The sequence below is a fragment of the Dama dama genome, chromosome 11, assembly GCF_033118175.1.
Source record: "Dama dama isolate Ldn47 chromosome 11, ASM3311817v1, whole genome shotgun sequence".
In the NCBI taxonomy this organism is placed as follows: domain Eukaryota; kingdom Metazoa; phylum Chordata; class Mammalia; order Artiodactyla; family Cervidae; genus Dama; species Dama dama.
This window is the reverse complement of record NC_083691.1, coordinates 55,860,501-55,882,186: the sequence shown is the minus strand read 5'-3', so window position 1 is coordinate 55,882,186 and position 21,686 is coordinate 55,860,501. Positions and strand designations below refer to the sequence as shown.

The window sequence follows — 21,686 nt, the reverse complement described above, 5'->3', positions numbered from 1 at the left end:
ACTTGAATCAGTTCTCATGAGATGGATGAAACTGGAGCCCATTATACAGAGTGAAGTAAGCCAGAAAGATAAAGACCAATATAGTATACTAACGCATATATATGGAATTTAAAAAGATGGTAACAATAACCCTATATGCAAAACAGAAAAAGAGACATAGATGTACAGAACAGACTTTTGGACTCTGTGGGAGAAGGCGAGGGTGGGATGTTCTGAGGGAAGAGCACTGAAGCAAGTATACTATCAAGGGTGAAACAGATCACCAGCCCAGGTGGGATTCATGAGACAAGTGCTCAGGGCTGGTGCACAGGGAAGACCCAGAGGGATCGGGTAGAGAGGGAGGCTGGAGCGGGGATCAGGATGGGGAACACATGTAAATCCATGGCTGATTCATGTCAATGTATGACAAAAACCACTACAATATTGTAAAGTAATTAGCCTCCAACTGATAAAAATAAATGAAAAAATATATATATAATGCCTGTCTCGGAGGGTTAAGGTCACACACATGCGTGCATGCTCAGTCATGTCAGACTCTTTTGTGACCCCATGGACTATAGCCCCCCAGGCTCCTCTGTCCATGGAATTTTCCAGGCAAGAGTACTGGAAAATCCTGGGTAGCTTGCTGCTTATAGAGCATTTGTCATGTAGTGAGTACCTAAGTCCTTCGTATGAAGCCTTCCAGTGTGCTCTGTTAGTGCAAGATGTGTACTAAATCTGGCTTTCAGAGACATTACCACTCACTCTTCTTCATTCAGCCCCTGCTGCATGCAGGCTCTGTGCTAAGTGCTGAGCTGCAGTGAGGAGCAAGGCAGACACCAAGTCTGCCCTCTGGAGCTGTCAGCGCAGCTAAGGATCCGGATGTTAATCACGAATTTGTAAGTGCTGGAGAGGAAACATCTGAGAAGTTGGGTAACCTTAGTCTTCCCTGGTGGTTTTTATCTCCTTAGGAAATTAAGCGTGAAGTCCATTACGAACCCTCGGTACCTGGATAGCCTGGGGAACCCCTCAGTGAATGGCCTGTATGATTTAGCTCTGGGCCCCGCCGACTCCAAAGAGGTGTGCTCTACCTGCGTGCAGGACTTCACCAACTGCTCTGGGCACCTGGGCCACATCGAGCTCCCGCTCACCGTGTACAACCCTCTCCTCTTCGATGTAAGTCTTGACCCGGCCACCCAGGCCACATGGGTCTCAGGGCTGCGGGTGGGACTCGTGAGTGCCGGCCCGCTCCTCAGGGCAGGTGTCTCAGGAGGAGGTTAGCTCCAGACACTGAGTGAAAGTGCTCTTTACTTTGAGATTTAAAACCTGGAGGAGCCAAGTTAGCCTCTAGCCCTGCCTAGACGAACTTAACTGCACAATAAATGTAATATGCTTGAATCATACAGAAACCATCCCCTCCCACCCCATTGTCTGTGGAAAAATTGTCTTCCATGAAACCATTCCCTGGTGCCAAAAAGGTTGGTGACCACTGCCATTGACGACTTCGGAATTCTCTAGGCCTCCCTGAGGCCTTCAGGCGGATTTGTAGGCTCTTGCTTAGTGACAGGAGGAACAGAGCACCAGAAGGCCCCGAGCTGAGTTGAGAATGATGACCGTCCAGTCCTACTTAGACACTTCCAGCTTCTTAACATCGGTTAACTCAGCCTCCGGGATTCACTTTAAGCTACTCAGATTAGTGTACATGGATGTGATTTTTGTCTTAATTGTATTAGGGGAAGAGGAATGTCTTGTTAAATACTAAGTATTTTAAACGTTAAATATTTAAATAATTTTCAATATTTAATTAAGTATTAAATTTAGTATTTCAATAAAATAAAGGTAGTTCCCTACCTCAGATCCAAAGTAAAGTTCTAATGTTAATGGGTTAAAATAAAACTGTGAGTGAAAAATACAGAAGAATATCTGTTAAGTTCTTAAGGCGAAGAAGGACTTTCCAAGTACATAGGATGAGATGGAATTCTTTTTCTTTTCCCCCCATACCCCAGCCCCAGCAACCCAGGGCTGCCCTGTCGTTCATGGTTAAAAAAGGGCAGCCACTGAGGGGGCTGATGACCCCAGTTATGCTCGATCACACATGCTCTGGTATTGTAGCCTGCCACGCCCAGGCAAGGTGGGGGCTCAAAGGCAACAGGTCAAAGTGGAATTCTTAAAGAGGTAAACTGCTCACATAGAAACAAAAATTGTAAGTATGTATGTTGGAAATCACTTTGACTGCTAACGTCACTTTCTAATATCCTGTCTCTGTTTATTCCCTCTCTTCAGAAACTCTACCTATTGCTCCGGGGCTCCTGTTTAAACTGTCACATGCTGACCTGCCCCCGGGCTGTGGTTCACCTCTTACTCTGCCAACTGAGAGTCCTGGAAGTTGGGGCCCTGCAAGCAGTGTATGAGCTGGAGAGAATTCTCTACAGGGTAGGTGATGTGACTGTCCTGGGAACCAGACAAGCCGGAGCAGAGGGCACAAGAGCTGTTTGTGTGTGAATAGTCCCCTGAGAATAGTCACCAGGGCCTTCCCTGGTGGTCCAGTGGTAATGCAGGGTTCAGTCCCTGGTCTGGCAAGATTCCACATGCCTTGGAACAGCTAAGCCTGTGTGCCACAACTGCTGAACCCACACTCTAGAGCCTAAGCTCTGCAACAAGAGAAGCCACTGCAATGAGAAGCCCCGAGCACCGCAACTAGAGAGGAGCCCCCACTCGCTGCCCCCACATGCACAGCAACCAAAACCCTATTCAGCCAAAAAGAAAGGTCCCCAGAATTCTGGAGCTTTAAGTCTTGTGACTGGGTACAAATAACTAGGCTTGAAAACATGAAGCTATAAGAGTAATTAAAGAAATGTTTGTTAAAGCAACATACAAATACAATTTTACCCATCAGTGAGCTTTTTTCCCCCCAAACCCAGGATCCAACCAAAGATCATGCATCGCTTTGGATGATTATATCTCTTTGGTCTGCTTTCATGTAAGATATTTTAATACAGGGAATTCCTTTGCTTGACAATGACTTTTTTGAAGACATAAGACTAGTTGTCTTGTGGACTTCTCACATTCTGGATTTGTCTGATTATTTCCTCATGAGATTCACATTTCGGTAAGATTATACCTACCTGATGTAGGATCCTTTGTATTGCATTGTTTTAGGAGGCACCTGCTGTCCAGTTGTTCTGCTACTGGTAACGCAGGGTTTGGTGATTTGGAGTGGATGGTGACCACCAGATCTCTCTGTTGTAAAGAGACATTCTCTTTGTGATTAATAATAACTGGGTGCTATTATAAATATCTTATTCATGATTAATAATTAATAACCTGGTAAAAAGTGAAAGTGTCAGTCACTCAGTCGTGTCCGACTCTTTACAACCCTATGGACTGTAGCCCACCAGACTCCTCTGTCCATGAATTCTCCAGGCAAGAATACTGGAGTCGGTTGCCATTTCCTTCTCCAGGGAATCTTCCCAACCCAGGATTGAACCCAAGTCTTCTGTGTTGCAGGCTGATTCTTTACTGTCTAAGCGACCAGGGATAACCTGGTGTTATTATAAATATCTTATTTAAAGTTCATTTCCAGTTGGTAGATCAAAATATTACTCACTTTTGTATGAAATAACCTGGTTAAAGGGTTTCATCAATTCTGATAATATATTTGTAGATTTTTTTCAGATTTTTAACACACTCATATTACTTGTGAATAATAGCAATTGTATTTCTTTTCAGCCTTTAAATGTTTCATTTTTTGTTCAGACCTTGTTAGGTCCCTAGGACCTACATGACTTTGTTCAAGGGGCAGCATGCATCCTTGTCTTGTTTCTTGTCACAAAGGGAAACCCTTCACCTTTCCTCTTCCCCTCCCCTTTCCTGAATAATTCAATCTTAATGACATTAGGTGAGCAGAGCAGGTAGGCTTCCACACAGAGATGTGACCTGGTGTGGGTTGTCAGAGCCTAAACGAGGTGAGAAAAGCATTCAAAACAAGACCATATGTGTGTGTGCATGTGGCTAAAAAACTAATCTCACGTCAAATTTGTCCAAGAGAGAGCTTGTGTGAGAGAGAGAAAAGGGTTTTCTTAAACCTTTACTCAGAGTAAATTATACTTTTTTTAGGAATCCCAGGTGGCCCTAGTGGTTTAAAAAAAAAAAAAAAAAAAACCCACCTGCCAGGGCAGGAGACATGAGATGTGGGTTCCATCCTGGGTCGAGAAAATCCCTCAAGAAGGAAATGGCAACCCACTCCAGTATTCTTGCCTGGGAAATCCCTTGGACAGAGGAGCCTGGCGGGCTATGGTCCATAGGGTTGCACAGAGTTGGACACGACTGAAACGACTTATCATGCAGGAATTTGTCCATTTTGTCTGAAGTGTCAAATCTGTTGGCATAAAATTATTCAGGATGCCCACTACCTTAAAATATTTTGGGGTGAAGTATACACACAGAAATGCATTAACTATACCCACAGTCAGAGTTTTAAAGTAACCATCACTGGTATGAGCACCTTCAACATCAAACTATAGTCCTTATTTCCAGAAACTTCTTCCCTTTCTCCTCCTGGTGTGCTTATCTTTGACAGTTTGTCATTGTACTTGCTTCCCTGGTGGCTCAATGGTAAAGAATTTGCCTGCCAATGTAGGAGATGTGGTTTCAATCCCTGGGTCAGGAAGGTCTCCTGGGGAAGGAAATGGCAACCCACTCCAGCATTCTTGCCTGGGAAATCCCATGGACAGAGAAGTCTGACAGGCTACAGTCCATGGGGTCACATAGAGTCTCACACAACTTAGCAACAACACTGTACTTAGCAAATTCTTTGTAGAAATAATTTGAGGTCTAGGATGCTGCCCCTTTTCTCCAGAGAGGCTTCCTATTGCTTCTGCCCTGTGCTTGGTGACCTGGGACCATCAGAGTCCACAGTCAAGGCTGAAGACTCCTTGGACTGCAGGCCATGGGTATCCAGGTGTTCTGTTCCAGGGCTCATCTCGTTCCTAGGGACACAGCCCTTAGGGTCCCCAGCTTCCCATGTTTGTGGGATGGGATGTGGCAGGAAGATACTTTGTTTGATACCTGTCCTTTCACTAACTCTAGGCTTTGATTTCTGTCCCATTCATCATTTAAGACCTTCAGAATGAAAAGTTCAAAATAACTCGATTGTAAAATGTTTCTGAGGCCATGATGCCATGTTATACAGCTCCAAGGAGCATCCCACATCTGTCAGCATCTTCACCGGAGGGACATAGCTACGCTGAAGGCTGCCCCTGGGCCGGGCAGTGTGGCAGCCCTTGGCCCCTGGGCTCTTTGACCTGAATCCCCATTTTCCTTTTATTATGGCCTGGTTATCCCTCTCAGTTCTGACAACTCTTCAGAACTTTACATTTAAAAAAATATTTTATCCTGTTTTTTTTTTTTTTTTTACTTTTTCATTTGGTCTTAATAATCTGTGTGCTGTGCTGTGCTTAGTCACTCAGTCATGTCTGACTCTTTGCAATCCCGTGGACTGTAGCCCACCAGACTGCTCTGTCCGTCGGGATTCTCCAGGCAAGAATACTGGAATGGGTTGCAATGCCCTCCTCCCGGGGATCTTCCCGACCCAGGGACTGCACCCAGGTCTCTAGCATTGCAGGCAGATTTTTTACCGTCTGAGCCACCAGGGAAGCCTTAATAATCTAGCCCACTACCATTGGAAGCTGAATAGTCTCATTTATATATGTTTATTTATTTATTTGGTCATGCTGTATCTGGTGTGGCAGGTGGGATCTTCAGTCTTCGTTGTGACATGTGGACTCTTGGTTGTGGTATGTGGGATCTAGTTCCCTGACCAGGGATCAAACCTGGGCGCCCTGCATTGGGAACTTGGAGTCTTAGTCACAGGACCACCAGCGAAGTCCCAGGACATTCTCAATTTAGATTTGGTGTTTTTTTTTTTTAAGCAGCAACATGACCAAACTGTTTTGAAAAGGCACCACAGCAGCCCTGAGGTTTCTCCTTTCTCTCCCCTCAGATAAAGCTTTCCCCGCCTTGGCGAGGCGGCCCCTGGTGCTGCTCGTCATGCACTTGCTTTACTTTGATCACATGGTTTTTCTCTTGTTTTTCAGTTTCTGGAAGAAAATGCTGATCCTACTGCCTGTGAAATTCAGGAAGAGCTAGAACAATATACAATCAAAATCCTGCAGAACAACCTCCTGGGATCCCAGGGTGCACAAGTGAGTTTTCCCATCTCTCTGTTCCCTGAGCACTTGGTTTTTAGCATAATTATCACAATTCCCGCTGCACTGTCTTCAAGTTATCCCTTGGCTCAAATCATAAAGAATCCCCCTGCCATGCAGGAGACCCAGGTTTGATCCCTCGGTCGGAAAGATCCCCTGGAGCAGGAAACGGCAACCCACTCCAGTATTCTTGCCTGGAGAATCCCATGGACAGAGAAGCCTGGCGGGCTACAGTTCATAGGGTCACAAAGAGTCAAACACTTTTTTTTTTTTGGCTTCCCAAAGCAGACCTGGGTCAGCTTTGAATCCCAGCTCTGCCTCTCGTGAAGTCTGTGACCTTGTAAGTTACATAAATGTCCCCAAGCCACTTGTTCCTCATCTTTGATGCCTGCCTGTAGAATTGAGGAGAAGGTTAGAAGAAATTAGGTGCTTTGGGTACAGTGTCCAGTGAGGTTCTGGTTTACGTTCTCACTTGGAGAATGAGGCGCATGTCCTGTTCTTGTCTCTCTTTCCAATGCTAAGTGACCACTGCCTCCCCATTCCCCCATAGCATCTGTGTAAGTGTTAATTTGTTCAGCGAATGAATGGTGTAGGTAATCAACCTGCAGGGCTAATCTTGAGATCTGGTTCACCTAATGCCCAAGTTTCACACCAGAGATTATGACTTAATTGGTCTGGGTTGGGGCCCCACGGAGGGTGGGTACAAAAGCCCCTAGAGTGGGTCTCGTTTGCAGAACTAGCTCCGAGCCACTAGTGTTGCTTAACTGTGGATGTGCCTTCCCTCAGAGCCCTGAGGTCCATCCAGGGGAGATAGCAGCTGCTGTCTCAGGTTTAATTTAAAATTAAAGTAGCATTTATTGATCCTTGCTGTCTTCCAAGCCTACCACTGCCTTCATGATCTCTTCATCTTAGTGACAGCTTGGTAAGTTTCCCCTATTATGAATGAGGAAACTTGAAAGAAGTCACTTAGTGATTGACAGTGTTTGGTTATGTTAGAGTTTTGTGGAGAATTTTAAGAAATGGGGTGGCTTCCTCTGATTTTTCAATAAAAGGTGAAAACTACAAAATGTATTCCTACTAGATTCTCTTCAGGATCGCACTCAGGTTTTTTGACTTTTTTTAACAGGTGAAAAATGTCTGTGAGAGCAGGAGCAAACTCATCTCTGTCTTCTGGAAGGTACATATGACCGCTAAGAGATGTCCCCACTGCAAGTGAGTCCTAGGCACTTCCCCAGTGATTTTTTTAAATTTTATTTTATGGATGTATAGTTGATTTACTATTTTGTGTTAATTTCTGCTATATAGCAAAGTTATTTGGTTGTATACATATATATGTATTCTTTTTCATATTTTTTCATTATGGTTATTGTAGGATATTGAATATCATTCTCTGTGCCGTTTATCCATTTTATATATAATAGTTTGCATCTGCTAATCCCAAATTCCCAATTCTTCCCTCACCTACCTGCCCTCTCCCTTGGCAACCACAGGTCTCTTCTTTAAATCTGTGAGTCTGTTTTTGTTTCTTAGGTATGTTCATTTGTATCATATCTTAGATTTTACATTGTTGGGGTTTTTTTTTTCTCTCCTCACAACTGTCCTCATGTCTAGAACTGGGCGGTCAGTGGTCCGAAAGGAGCACAATAGCAAACTGACCATCACATATCCAGCCATGGTGCACAGGAGAGCTGACCAGAAGGACACCGAACCCCAGGGTAAGCAGGCCCTGGGCGGCCCTCGGTGTGTTTTTCACATGTGACCATCAGACGTGTCCCAAGACTTGGGGATCCCTTGTCCTCTGTACCACATGCTTCTTGGCTGCGTGTTTGTGGTGGGCCAGCAGAGATGGTGGGTGTCCAGGGTCTTAGGAGCAATGGGCATCCTGGTGCATGCTCAGTCCTGGCCGCTAGTGTAGAACCGCTAGGCTACAGTGTGAGGCAGTGCCCCACAGCCTGAAGGAGGCACCTCTTGCCACAGGTGGTCAGTGTTCTGAAAGATTTTTGAGGAAGAAGTTAAGAAATTTACTTGGTAAATAGTTCAAACCATTTGGTTGTCAAACAAGTGTGGATATATTTTGAACTAAAATGTAGGTGAGGGACATTTTCCTTGGTGGTCCAGTGGTTAAGAATCTGCCTTCCAATGCAGAGGACGCTGGTTCCATCCCTGGTCCAGGAGATAAGATCCCACATGCCTCGGGACAACTCAGCCTGCGTGCCACAACTATAAAGCCCGTGCACCACAACAAAGACCTAGCGCAGCCAAAATAAAAATATATATATATTTAAAAATAAAAAATGTAGGTGAATTTTAAAAAAAAAAACTGTGAGCATCTAAAGAACATTAGCACCTCCTGCAGGCTCCCTGGAGTAGAGTGTCTCCCCCTCAGCTCTGCTCTCCCCTTAGGGGTACCTGGGAAGAAATTTGAGAGACTTAGTACTCCTGCTTTTTCATTTTTGTAGTTTTAAGTTTGTTTAACAATGCTTTCTGGTTTTTCTTCTGAAGTAGTACAGATTAAATAAGATTTTCCATTTGAAATATTGAGCCCAGTGCCTGCTATGTTGAATATGCTATGTAGATACTGGCCATTCATTTTTGATTATAATGAGTCAGTGTGCCAGGGAAGAAAAAACATCACCTGTTTTGGACACCTTGTGCCTATGTGCGTGCCAAGTCGCCTCAGTTGTGCCCGACTCTTTTCAGCCCCATGGACTGTAGCTTACCAGGCCCAGGCTCCTCTGTCCATGGGATTCTCCAGGCAAGAATACTGGAGTTGGTTGCCATGCCCTCTTCCAGGGGATCTTCCCGACCTGGGGATTGAACCCAAGTCTCTTGCATCTGCACTGGCAGGTATATTCTTTACCAGTGATCCACCAGGGAAGCCCTTTCAACACATGAATCTTGAGGAAATATAAACATTTAGACCATAGTATAGCAAACTTATTTATTACTTTAAAATAAATCTTCTATTTTAGACTAATTTTTAGATGTATAGAAGAATTGCAGACATGTTGCAGAAATTCCTATGTGTTTTTTACTCAGTTTGCCCTGATGAAACATCTCAGATCAGCGTGGTGCGTTTATCAAAACTAAGAAATTAACATTGGTATACTACTGTTAACTGACCCGCAAACTTTGTTTGACCGTCACCAGTTTATCCAGTGTGTGCTTGGTTGGTCAGTCATGTCTGACTCTTTGTGACCCCATGGACTGTAACCTGCATTGGCAGGTGGATTCTTTACCTTCTGAGCCATTGGGAAGCCCGGTTCATCCAGTAATGTCCTCCTTCTGTTCCAGGATCCAGTCCAGGATACTACACTGCATTTAGAAAGTCTATTTAATGCTTAACCATTAACAGACACAAGGATGGATTTTTCTACACTATACATAGCCCTTAAAACAATTTTTAAGGTTGGAAACTGCTACTCTAGACTTCAGGGCACTTTAGGGAATATTCATAGATTGAGAAGAAGGGTGGTCAGAATTCTAGAGGATAACTATTTGGGGCAAATATCTAACAGTTAGGCAGCCTTTAAGCGCCTTTGCCAAACCAATTCTTTGGAGTAATTGTCACTACAACTACGAGAATATGATGGTGCCAACCAAAATCCTGTGCCTCAGAAACAAGTCAGCAGAGGTCTTGGATGGTTTTTGGATTGGATTGGTAGTATTTAGCAGGCATTTATTTGTTGGGTGCTCAGCCTTATGCCCAGGAACATCCTGTGGCTGAGCCCAGTGCCAAGCTGGGGACCTGACCTTGTGGCCTCCATTCTCAGGGAAGGCTGTGGGTGAGGCAGGTCAGTTACTGGGAGAGGTGATGCAGAGGCAGGTAGGCATTTGGACAAATGATCTGGCCACACCCCTAGTATCTAATGGGGCCACGCAGTCAGGCCTGTGCTCAGTGGTCCCCACGTAATCCTGATCTAACTAGGAGTGCTGTTAGCTTGTGAAATTCACACACGACCAGTGGCTGTTCAAGTCCCATTATGCCTGCTAGCGTTTTCAAGTGAGACATCTTAACAGCCAAGGTGCTTCGCCCAGCATGATCCAATCTTCCCCACTGTTTGACTTCCCAACTTTTTTTTCCTTTCATACAGGAGCTCTTAGAGCTAAACTAAATACACGTTATAGCTGTTCTGAAGTCCTATGGAAGCAGATTTCATTTTTTTTTTTAAACAAGGTCAGCGGATAGTATTTTTTTCTTAATATTCATTTTTATTCATTTATTTGGCAGTACCAGGTCTTAGTTGTGGCATGCGAACTCTTGGCTGTGGCATGTGGGATCTAGTTCCCTGACTAGGGATGGAACCCGGGCCCCCTGCATTGGGAGTACGGAGTCTTAGCCACTGGACCACCAGGGAAGTTCCTGGGGCAAATAGCATTTTTGCAGGCTCAGAAAGTGCCTGGTTAGGAAGGGTGCAGTCCATGTGAGGAGGTGGCATTCTGCAAGCCTCTTCTGACTCAAACCCAGTGAATGAATGACCTCCATCTGCCTTAATAGGGGTTAAACTGTGCTGGGGCCACTTCCTGCAATAGCAGCTCTGAGTCAGGAGCTGAAGAGAGCTACCAGATGCCGCTCATCTTCCTCAGCTCATCAAGCCAGCTTAGTGAGAAAGAAGTTTCCAGAAATGCCCACAAAATTGTCCTTTAGGTTAATGGGGTCTTTTCTCCCCACTGAACACCCATAGCTTCCTATGTCTGGTTTATCCCCAAAGGTCAGAGTGTCTCTCTATTGCATTCCCCACACTTCCTTCAACTGTATTAACTGGTTGAAATGTTTTGCTTTTATAAGAATCAAAATTTTAAATGTGTTAACTCTTGACCTAGCAGTCCCGCTTTTATGATCTTATCCTAAGAATTATGCGTGCCCACAGTATTAAGTAGTTTTGAATTGGAAACAGCTTAAATGCCTGTTAGTAGAGACTAATTAAATAAATTATGGTACATCTTATTAATTGTTTTCTAAGTTACAGATTTCTATAAAAACTTTCCATGATATATCTTCTACAGCTGGTAAAGAAACCAAGTAGAGAATTAGAGGTGAATGAAGCTGGGTTTTACAAGTAAGAGTGGGGTTTTAAAATATAGATTATCTTATAGTATTTTGAACATGTGTATTTAAGCCAGTGAAAACTTAGTATCTGCTGGGTCCTAGATGCTGTTAATTGTTAGGAACACAGGCAAGACACAGTTTCTACCCTGATAAGTGCATTAAAAAAAAAATATTGAGTGATTTTGTGGGGAGAGGTAGGGTGCTGAGCCACAGGGCTTGTGGGATCTTAGTTCCCTGACCAGGGGTCAAAGCCAGGCCCTCAGCAGTGAGAGCACTGAGTCCTAATCACTAGACTGGCAGGAAATTCCCAAGCAGTGTATAATTTGAATGAATGTGTTCCAAAAGAGGTTGATAGTTTTGACAGGAGGGGATACTCACCACTATACCAAGGCTGAAGTTGATAGTCTTGAACCTGGAGGTCACATTACTCACTTTCTTAATCATCTGAATGCTTGGGGCCACACTTCCTGAATGTGACTTACTCTGGGAGTGGCTGATAAAATAGTATCTCAAAGTGATCTTGCTTAATCTGAGAAATAAAGAATCATCTACTTATCACCAGCATGATAGTTGTAAGAAGAAACTGAATATACATTTACCCGTAAAAATGTTCATCTTCATTTATCCATAATTCTCCTGCTGTGAACCTTTCTGGTAAAAGCCATGTGCATAAAGCTGTTTATCACAGTGTGACTTATAATAGTAAAAAAAAATTGGGGTCAGCTCAGATGTCCAACTATTAGAGTGTGGTTAAGTCGTTTGCAAAACATCCTCTCAGGAGTATCATGCTGCAATTAAAAATGATGGTGAGGGACTTCGATGGTGGTCCAGTGGTTAAGAATCCACCTTGCAGTGCAGGGGATGTGGGTTCAATCCCTGATTGGGCACGAAGATCCCATGTGGCACGAAGATCCCATGTGGCACGAAGATCCCATGTGCCACGAAGCAAGTAAGCCTGCACACTGCAACAGAAGATCCTGTGTGCCACCACTAAGTGACCCGATACAGCCAGATAAATAAATAAAATAAAAACGATGGTGACACAAAAGCTATAGGGCAACATGCAGAAATGCTCGTAAGATGACACTAAATGAGCAAAGTGGTACAAAGTAAATCCACACCTGAAATTATAATGATCTAAAACTGCATAAACCAAAGGACCAGAAAAGAATATTTAAAAGTGGTCATGGTGATAACATAATATAATTGTGGGTGATTTTTTTTTTCCCCTTTGGCTCTACCTTTTAGGTTTCATACAATAGTTGTTTGGTTTCATTACTTGAAAAATAAGGGGGGAAATATCCACCGCACAGAGTAGGTTGTCCTAGAGATTGACTTTTTTAAAAAAATATTTATTTATTTTAATTTGTTTCTTTGGCTGCCTCAGATCTTAGCTGAAGCATGTGGGATCTCGTTCTCCTACCCAGGATCAAACCCAAGTTCCCTGCGTTGTGAGTGTGGAGCCTTAGCCACTGGACCACTATGGAAGTCTCTAGAAATTGATTTTTTGGTCAGATTGCAGGCTTGGAGGAGTGGGGAAGGGAATTGATAAATCGCATTACGGAAAGAGTGCCTCTAATTGACTTACTGTGCTCTATTACCCTCTTCCACTCCAGGAATTGAGGAAGCTCAGATGGGAAAACGAGGATACCTGACACCTTCCAGTGCTCAAGAACATCTCATAGCTCTTTGGAAAAATGAAGGTGCTGTACCAGGCTGAAGAAACAGCCCATTGACTTCCTGGACTCCTTTACCCTGCCTTTTTATTTTTTCAAAATTGTGATTCTTGTAGATCTCTCCTGAAACTGAACCATAGATTTGGGGCAGGCTTCAGGGTACATTGTCATTGATGATTTATAGTGTGGAAAAAGTCTTTATTCCTTGAACCATGAACTTGATGATTACTGTAACTGAGCCTGATCATTAAATGATAGCTGTGGGTAGGTATCGCTTAATACAGTTTGACATGTGTCTTGAAGGTGCAGTGTAACTCACCTTATTTTTTTTAATGTATTTTATTTGCTTATTTGTTTTTATTATTGTTTTTTAATATTACATTTTTATTTGTTTATTTTTTTCACTGCACAATGTGGCATGTGGGATTTTGGTTCCCTGACCAGGGATGGAACCTTCGCCCCTTGCAGTGGAAGCGCAGAGTCTTAACCACTGGACCGCCAGGCAGTTCCTTCATTAGTTTTTATGAAGACACATGGGATCTTACTCTCCCTATTGTCCTATATTCTGGGTTTTTTGTAAAAATTTTTGTGGTCATCCTTCCATGCTCTTAACGTATAGGTTTAAATGATCTTTTTGATTTATTTCAAACACAGGGTTCTTTCTGAATTACCTTTTTTTGGGACTGGAAGATGTTGGCATGGAGTCCGGGTTCAACCCTAGTATGTTCTTTCTGGATTTCTTGGTGGTACCACCCTCAAGGTAATACCCTTTCATTGGCTTTATTTCACCTGAAAAAGGTTTATGGAATAATTGAATAATGACCTCTGGGAGAGAAAGGAAGGGTCAAAGGTGCTGAAAAATAGAGCAGCAGTTCCACTCCCATGTGGCAAGTGGTGGGACTGTTTTCCTCTTCCTCTTTCCTGAGGGCAGGAGGAATGTGGGTTTCTTTTGGAGCTTGGGGCGTGTGAGTAGGGATGGGTGAGAGGCTGATGGAAGTGTTCACTGATTCCACATGTCCTCCTGCAGGTATCGCCCTGTCAACCGCCTCGGGGACCAGATGTTCACCAACGGGCAGACGGTGAACCTGCAGGCTGTCATGAAGGACGTGGTTCTGATCCGAAAGCTTCTGGCACTGATGGCCCAAGAACAGGAGCTGCCAAGTGAGGTGGCAGCACCCACCACGGAAGAGGTCAGGAGCTGATGTCATAGTTCTAGCTTCCTACACTGTGGGTACAGAATGCTATGGGGTCCTGGGAGATGCTGATTGGCAATTCTGTGTGGTTGTGTGTGAGCCATGGGTTTGGGAGGACCAGGCAGTGTCTGGGGGAAAGTGTGGGTCTAATCATGACCCCAGTGACCATGCCCAGTGACCTTGATTGAGTTGCTTTGGTTTCTTGTTCTCATCTCCACAATAAAATGAGTGATCTGTGGGGAGGTTTTATCTGTGGTTGTGGTCTGGGCTACCTGCTCTCAATGGCAGCTCTAGGAAGAACAGTGTGTGGTCCTCAGGCTCTAAGCCTGTCCCTACTGGGCTCTGGTACCAGAGACCCATGCCACCTAGCTCTGATTTTGGCTCATAAAGATCTCTAGCATCAGGGTCAGGAAAGCAGTGTTGGCATTTGGAAGTTTCCCGAAATAAGAGTGTCAGATTTGCGGCTCAGTTTTCTCCCCAATAAATGGTGGAGCTGAATTCCATTTTCCTGTTTCAGCAAACATTTCCTGAATTCCTTTTAGTGTCCTAGGTCTACAGTGGGTATAAGGATGAGTCAGGCGCTCAGGAAGTTTGTTGAGATCGCTGACATCCTTCCCAGCTGTAAGATGCTTCCTAGATGCAAATAGGAAGGACTGTCTCAGCCTTGAGTGGACCAGACAGGCTCCCAGGCTCCCTTCCCCGGGTGGGACTGGCCCGTCACCAGGTGGCGCCACAGTCTGTCAGGGACACCCGTGCTTGGGTTACTCAGCCTTTCTACTTGAGTTTCTTTGGTTTTGCTTAAGTTTTCTGATCTGCCTGTGTAAATGTGCTTTTTTAAAAAATGCTCAATATTAGAGATATCTGCCATCTGCAGGTTTTGGTCTAGTTTCAAAGAGGTGGCCATAGGACTGCCACGTCCAGTGACCAGAGCTGAGGATTTCACGTTGATGTTTCTTGAAAGTAGGGTAGCCTTGGTCCAAGAAAAAAGCTGAATCTCGGCAGAAATGAGCAGCATCCTCTCTGATTCCTGAGGTCGTTGCTGCCTGAAGTCACAGTGCCCTCTTTCCATCCACAAATTAATGATCAGTAGCAAGAGTTGTTTCTTCCCATACTCGCTCCACGGCAGCCCTCTCATGAATCATGAATGGCTGGGTGTGAATAGGCATGCGCCATTCCAGGCACTGAGGATACACCAGTGAGACTGGTCTCACCCATTTCACAAGTAAGTGTGTGGCCCTGAGTCAGCTGATGCCTTCAGAAGTGAGTTAGTCTGACAGGGATGCTGTCATTATACAGGGGGCCCTGGGAGGCTCCTTCAGCCAGAATAGAAACCACACCCGTCTTCTCAGAAGACAGAAGTCTTCTGAAACCACAGAAGTCTTCTGTTCCTCAGGACTGAGGACAAGCCCACTTTATCACCAGTGGGTTCCATGACATTCTCACTTACTGGATCCCCCTTCCATCAACGCTGACAGGTTTCTTCTCTCTTCTGACCCACTGGGTCGAGGGACCATCTGTCTCTCTCCTGTGTCATACATACCCAGCCCAAGGGGGGCAGTCCAGGTGGCCAGTCAGTAGGTGGTGCTCTAGGGCAGCTTACCGCCTCATATGTTGTCGATACACACCGACAAGATCGATTTATGAGTACTTGGGCCATGAATCTATCAAGTTCAAAAGACATAAAGGCCAACTTTAGAGTTCATAATTTGTCAGAGCTCAAGTAAAAAAGAAAAGTGGAACCAGGCCTGGCCTTCTTGAGGGCTTTCCATTACGCCCGTTTTTCTTGGTTGTGTCTTGGCAGGAAAAAGACTCTTCGATGGCTATGGACCGATCCTTTTTGAGTCAGCTTCCAGGGCAGTCCCTCACAGACAAACTTTACAACATTTGGATTCGCCTTCAGAGCCACGTTAATATTGTGTTTGATAGTGAGATGGACAAATTAATGATGGAAAAGTACCCTGGCATTAGACAGGTGAGCAGTATGTTGGATCCCCATTGCTAGCCAAAGGGGTTAAATAATAAACATATTTGTCTTAAGGAAGAAAATAGTAACCATACTTGTTTTTTTTTCTAGCCTATGACTGTTTTATTTTAACCAATTGGCACTACCGTAGTTTTGGTTTACTTATTTTATTACTTTTTTATGTAAAATATGAAAGATTTATTTTCAACTGGATAAATTAATTGAAAGAGGGGTAAAAGAAGATATTAATAAAAGATGGTCCTAACTGAAGAAGTGACTGAAACTAAAATTGCAGACCAAAAAACCCAAACATAATAAAGATGTGCATAGTATTGGGTTGGCCAAAAAGTTTGTTTGGGTTTTTCCATACTTTTTCGCCAACCCATTACCATTATACAAGCTTGTGGATAATAGAAGTGTCATCTTTCACGCTCGTGCTCAGTCACTAAGTTGTGCCCACAATTAAATATGGCATATATATTTTCTAGAGCTGCCCTAGTGGCTCACCGGTAAAGAACCCACGTGCCAATGCAGGAGATGCGGGTTCAACCCTTGGGTTGGACAGATCTCCTGGAGAAGAAAATGGCAACCCACTCCAGAATTCTTGGCTGGAGAATCCCATGGACAGAGGAGACTGGTGGGCTACAGTCCATTTGGTCACAAAAGAGTTGGACACAATAACTAAAAACAGCAACATATGTTTTCTAACAACTTAATTTTTTAAGTCTTGATTTTTTAATTTTTGTAATGATTTCTGTGGACTTTTCCCCCATAAAGATCCTGGAGAAGAAGGATGGTTTGTTCCGAAAGCACATGATGGGGAAGCGTGTAGACTATGCAGCCCGCTCGGTCATCTGCCCGGACATGTACATCAACACCAACGAAATTGGAATTCCCATGGTGTGTGCTGTTAGGTGGCAGATAGGAGTGGCGAGGGAGGGCTGGGGAGAAGGCATGGGATCATGGTGGCGTGGGTGAAGACAGCATCTGCCTCTCCCCACATTGAGTCCTTAGAAGGGGACCCTGAGGCCGCAGCATGGCGTTGCTCTCACTCCCCGCCAGGTCTCCAGACACCCTCCACCCACAAGGAAGACAGACCCCTGCTCCTGGGCTACCAGGGCGCAGCCCATAGGGTGCATATCCCACCCACCTCTCCTCCTCCTGCCCATCTCGGTCTAGTCGTTAAACCTTCCTAGTCAGATGGAATACATGACAGAGACAAAGAGAAGGAACGGGGCTTTCTGTTCCGTGTACTTGCCTGGCATCAGGAGTCAGGGCCTCGGAGGAAGAGGGAGAGCCCCAGGGAGCAGGCATCACCCCTCCTTCCAGATCCTCAGGGGTAGGCGATTCGCCCTGTCCACCCATTAGTGTTTCCTCAGGGAGCCAGTTTTCTTTTCTCACTTCCCCACCACTTGAGGCTGCGGTACTCATTAGCAACAGCCCCTTCATCGACTTCCTCCTTAATGGGCCTTGAGGTCAGTAATAGAAGATGGTTTAATTCGCCCCATGGAGAGGCTCGTTTCCTCGCACACGGCCCTGCTGCCACTCTTGGGGGAGGACTGGCAAGGAGCAGAGAGCAGAGCTCAGGTGTTCTGATGGCCTCCTGCTTGCTGCCGCCTTGTCCCCCAGCACACGTGGGCTTCCTAGGCAATGGCTCTCGTGTGAGGGGACAAGAGTCAGAGAAGAATACCCATTCCTGTGCCCACTGCCTCCTGGGCACCAGGGTCCTCTGCATCTGGAGGCTAGGTCAGGTGGCAGGGAAGAGCACTGGGAAGCCCAGTGGTGACTTTCCTGAGTCCGAGGCCCTGGGAGGAGAGGCCCGTGACCTGTTCATTGCTTTCTTTGGACAGAGGACGGGGACCTCTGTTGGCTTTAGCCTCATGGTGCCTCCAGGGTCCCCAACTTCGGGAGAGACCTTTAGTGTTGCTCCTCTTTCCACCTTCAGCGGTCTTCTCTTTCTTGGATCTTGGTTCATTTGGTACTGGAGGGACTCTGAAGTTCCCCCTCTGCCCACATCCAGGCCTGCCCCAAGCCTAGGGCCATGGTGGCCTGTTGCTCACAGGATGGTTTTCAGGAGCAGAGTGTGTGAAACTGCCTGTTGGTCTCTTGTGCACACCCTTCTCATCAAGCACTCACTGTGGACTGGTGTTACAGAAGCAGAGAAAGTGAAGGTTGGGGGATAAGCTAGAGACCCAATCGTGAACCAGACAGACTAGTGTGTCCCTGTGAAGCTTATATTCCAGTGGTGGAGACACACAAACAGATAACGCAAGTAAAGATATTCCTCTTCTTATGATGATGTGTTGGTAAGTTGAAAATGCTGTATGTCAAAAGTGCATTTAATGGACCTAACCTATTGAACAGAATAACGTAGTCTAACCCACCTTAAACCTGCCCAGAACGCTTATGTTAGCCTACCACTGGGCAAAATCATCCAATGCAAAGGTTATTTTGTGATAGTGTTGAATGTCTCATGGAAGTTATTGAACACTGTCCTGAAAATGAACAACAGGATGGATCTAAGTGTATGGGATATTTATGATCCTAGGGCTGACAGCCAGCAGCTGAGGCTCACTGCCCCTGCCCACCTTCATAAGAATATCGCACCATGCATGTTTCACAAGCCCAGAAAAAGACCAGAATTCAAAATGGGGAGTATGAATTCTATCAAATACATGTTGCTTTCACACTGTCATAAAGTCCGAAAAATCCTAAGCTGGGCACAGTCTGTACATAAGCACTCTGTCAGGTAGTGGTCACTGCATTGGCAGAGGTGGAGAGGGCCACAGGGCAGGGAGCACTGGTCAGGGTGGCGGGGATTGGGGTGGGGGTGCCATTCACGCAGAGACCTGGCCAGTGTTCAGCGAGTGCCTTTCCATGGGACTCCTCAAGAGTCTCTAACGTAGTTATATGCCTTTTGAAGCATCAGAGGGTTTTAATATTCAATAGCTCAGAACTCGCTTAACCAGGGCACTCATTTTCCTTGGAGTGTGGTGCAGGCCTGGCGTGTCATGTGGAGCACTGCCATTTTCTCATGTATCGGGGGACCGAATCGGGTTTATCTCAGGCCAAATAAAGAGATTAAGATGCCATGTCTGGGCTCAGGGCATGGCCACCATCAATTAGTGATGACTGCTGGGGGGTGAGAGGAGGGGAATTGTTGGTGGGGGAGGGTGATACTTGAGAGCAAGTATTCGCCAGTTCTCTCAAGCTCATGTTCCAGGCTATATTCCATCTTTTGGGACTACGAATTTATTGGCAGACTAGGAAATGATGAAATTTTAAAATAGGTTAAAAAAAATTCTACTGCATAAATTACTATCCTCAGATAACTTTTTTTGGGCAGATTACTCTGCTAGAAAAGGAGACCTGCTCTCTTCCTTGGAGGGAGCAAATCTGGAAAAATGATTGTGGAAGAGACAGGGAGATGTTGCTTTTTTGGTTGAAGGACCTTCTTGGCTCAGGGAGTTCGTCCACATCTTAGGGGAAAAGTCACACAGCCTGTTGAGTCACACTGGGGGTCCTTCTGACCTTTTTCTGCCCACCCTGAATTTTCATATCCCCTCCTTGTTTCCAGGTGTTTGCCACAAAACTGACCTACCCTCAACCAGTCACCCCCTGGAACGTTCAGGAACTGAGGCAGGCGGTCATCAACGGCCCCAACGTGCACCCCGGAGCCTCTATGGTCATCAACGAGGATGGCAGTCGCACAGCCCTGAGCGCCTCGGACCTCACGCAGCGGGAGGCCGTGGCCAAACAGCTCCTGACACCAGCTACAGGGGCCCCTAAGCCCCAGGGGACAAAAATTGTGAGTAACGGGCGTATTTGGTCAGAGGCTTAGACTGCTCCTTTTGGGCTCCCCCGTCACTTCAGCCGTGGTGCCAGTGTAGGAGGGCTGTGAAAACTGTTCCTGCTCCCTGACCCCACCTGTGGGTGTTCCCTAGGGCCTCAGCACCATGAATAAAACTTCATTTGGTCATCCCATGCAGGCAGCACAATTCCAGTTACATACCAGGGGCTGGAGAAATGCCCTTTCATTGTAACTCCACAGTGACCTGCTGCCCTTAAACAGGGCTGCTCAAAAGTGGTCCTCGGCAGCAGCATTCCTAGAGCCAGTGGGAAATGCACGTTTGTCTCCCTTTTTTCCCCTTCCCCACCCCAAATTAGACTCTTTGGAAATGGAACCCAGGAATCTGTATGTTAACATGGCCTATGGAGGGTTCCTGTGCATGTTGAAGTTGGAGAGCTGCCCTAGGAAGGAACCATTCTGTGTCTGTGAAAACTGACTGGTTTCAGCTGATGCTTCACTTTCTGGAGATTGCTAGCTCTCACCTGTAGCACTATGTTAAGGGATCCCCAGGCTTTCTCTGGGCTCCCACAGAAAGAGTACAAGATCAATTAGCAATGTCTGCTGAGGGCATAAGATGGGTGGGCAATATCACTTGTGTCTGTGTCAGGTAACAGCCATTTCAGCTGGGAGGGGTATAGCAAACAACTCTCAACCAGGCAAGAGTGGCAAAAATTGTTGGAGTGAAATGGATTTGGGATTAATTTATGGTGACTGCCCAAGTCAAAGAGTGATGGAGTGCGTCATCCTCATCCATCTACATGTTTGTTAGGCTTCCCCTTGCCCTCTGACACGTCTAGACCCACTAGGTTTTCTTTTTGGTGGGTCTGAGCTCTGCAGAGGACTGTTGAAGCTTGAAGGGGCTTTGGTTGGAGGACAGAGAGAGAGAGGAAGCCTTGTCTCGGTGAGCACTGGTCCCCACTGCTCTTCACCGAGGCCTATCCTCTTGCTTCCTCCCCATCTCACCATTGTCCTGAGGTCCAGTGGTAACAGGCCTTGCATCTTCTGCTTTGGCAGCTGGGGGCAGACAGGTTCAGCCACCTGTTCGTTGTTTTCTTACGTGTAAAGTGATGTTTGTGTACAGATTCGCAGACTTATCCTGCCTTTTTTTTTTTTTTTTTAATAATTTTATTTGGTTTTGAGTGTGTTGGTCTTTGTTGCTGCATGGCCTTTTCTCTATTTGCAGCAAGTGTGGGCTGCTCTGTGGTACACAGGCTTCTTATTACGGTGGCTTCTCTTATTGCAGGCCACCGGCTCTAGAGCACAGGCTTAGTAGTTGTGGCCCTTGGACTTAGTTGCTCTGTGGCATGTGGAATCTTCTGGACAGGGATTGAACCCACCTCTCCTGCTTGGCAGGTGGATTCTTTACCATTGAGCCACCAGGGAAGCCCCTATTCTGCCATTCTTAAGAGCCCCATGTTTTGCTTGGAGCTACGTGAAAGATGCAAGAGAAATAAAGGTGTATTTTTCTTAACTTATGATGAAACAAGACAACCACAAGATAACTTTCATACTATTAAGTCAAGCATGTGAGATGGTAGGACACTTTGAGAGAAGAATTGAGAGAGGAGAGCAGAGTGGGGTCAGGGGTGGCAGGGCCCACTGCAAGCTCTGTGTTGCGCTTTGCCAGGCACCATGGACAAGCTCTTGTTGCCCTAGGGTGGACAGCCGGTGGGGGCACCCCCAGGGAATGAGTCCATACGTGTGTCACCACTGTCGAGTGGTGTGGCAGACAGAAGCGGACAGTGACGGAGGGTGCTGACTGAACCCAC

General features: G+C 45.7%; 1 protein-coding gene and 1 non-coding gene across 2 annotated transcripts in view; one reads left to right on the top strand and one right to left on the bottom strand.

Moving 5' to 3' along the window:
* POLR1A (RNA polymerase I subunit A) overlaps positions 1 to 21,686 on the top strand; it is an 84,234-nt gene that overhangs the window by 5,569 nt on the left and 56,979 nt on the right. The window contains exons 2-12 of the mRNA XM_061155270.1: positions 951 to 1,155; positions 2,263 to 2,412; positions 6,075 to 6,182; positions 7,312 to 7,397; positions 7,797 to 7,900; positions 12,852 to 12,938; positions 13,566 to 13,671; positions 13,939 to 14,101; positions 15,906 to 16,076; positions 16,845 to 16,967; positions 19,645 to 19,875. Of these exons, the coding sequence (XP_061011253.1) occupies positions 951 to 1,155; positions 2,263 to 2,412; positions 6,075 to 6,182; positions 7,312 to 7,397; positions 7,797 to 7,900; positions 12,852 to 12,938; positions 13,566 to 13,671; positions 13,939 to 14,101; positions 15,906 to 16,076; positions 16,845 to 16,967; positions 19,645 to 19,875 (1,534 nt within the window). The remainder of the gene's footprint in view (positions 1 to 950; positions 1,156 to 2,262; positions 2,413 to 6,074; positions 6,183 to 7,311; positions 7,398 to 7,796; positions 7,901 to 12,851; positions 12,939 to 13,565; positions 13,672 to 13,938; positions 14,102 to 15,905; positions 16,077 to 16,844; positions 16,968 to 19,644; positions 19,876 to 21,686) is intronic.
* LOC133065736 (small nucleolar RNA SNORA76) lies at positions 2,005 to 2,131 on the bottom strand. The gene has a single exon (XR_009694993.1). It is a non-coding gene; the product is annotated as a small nucleolar RNA SNORA76 (small nucleolar RNA).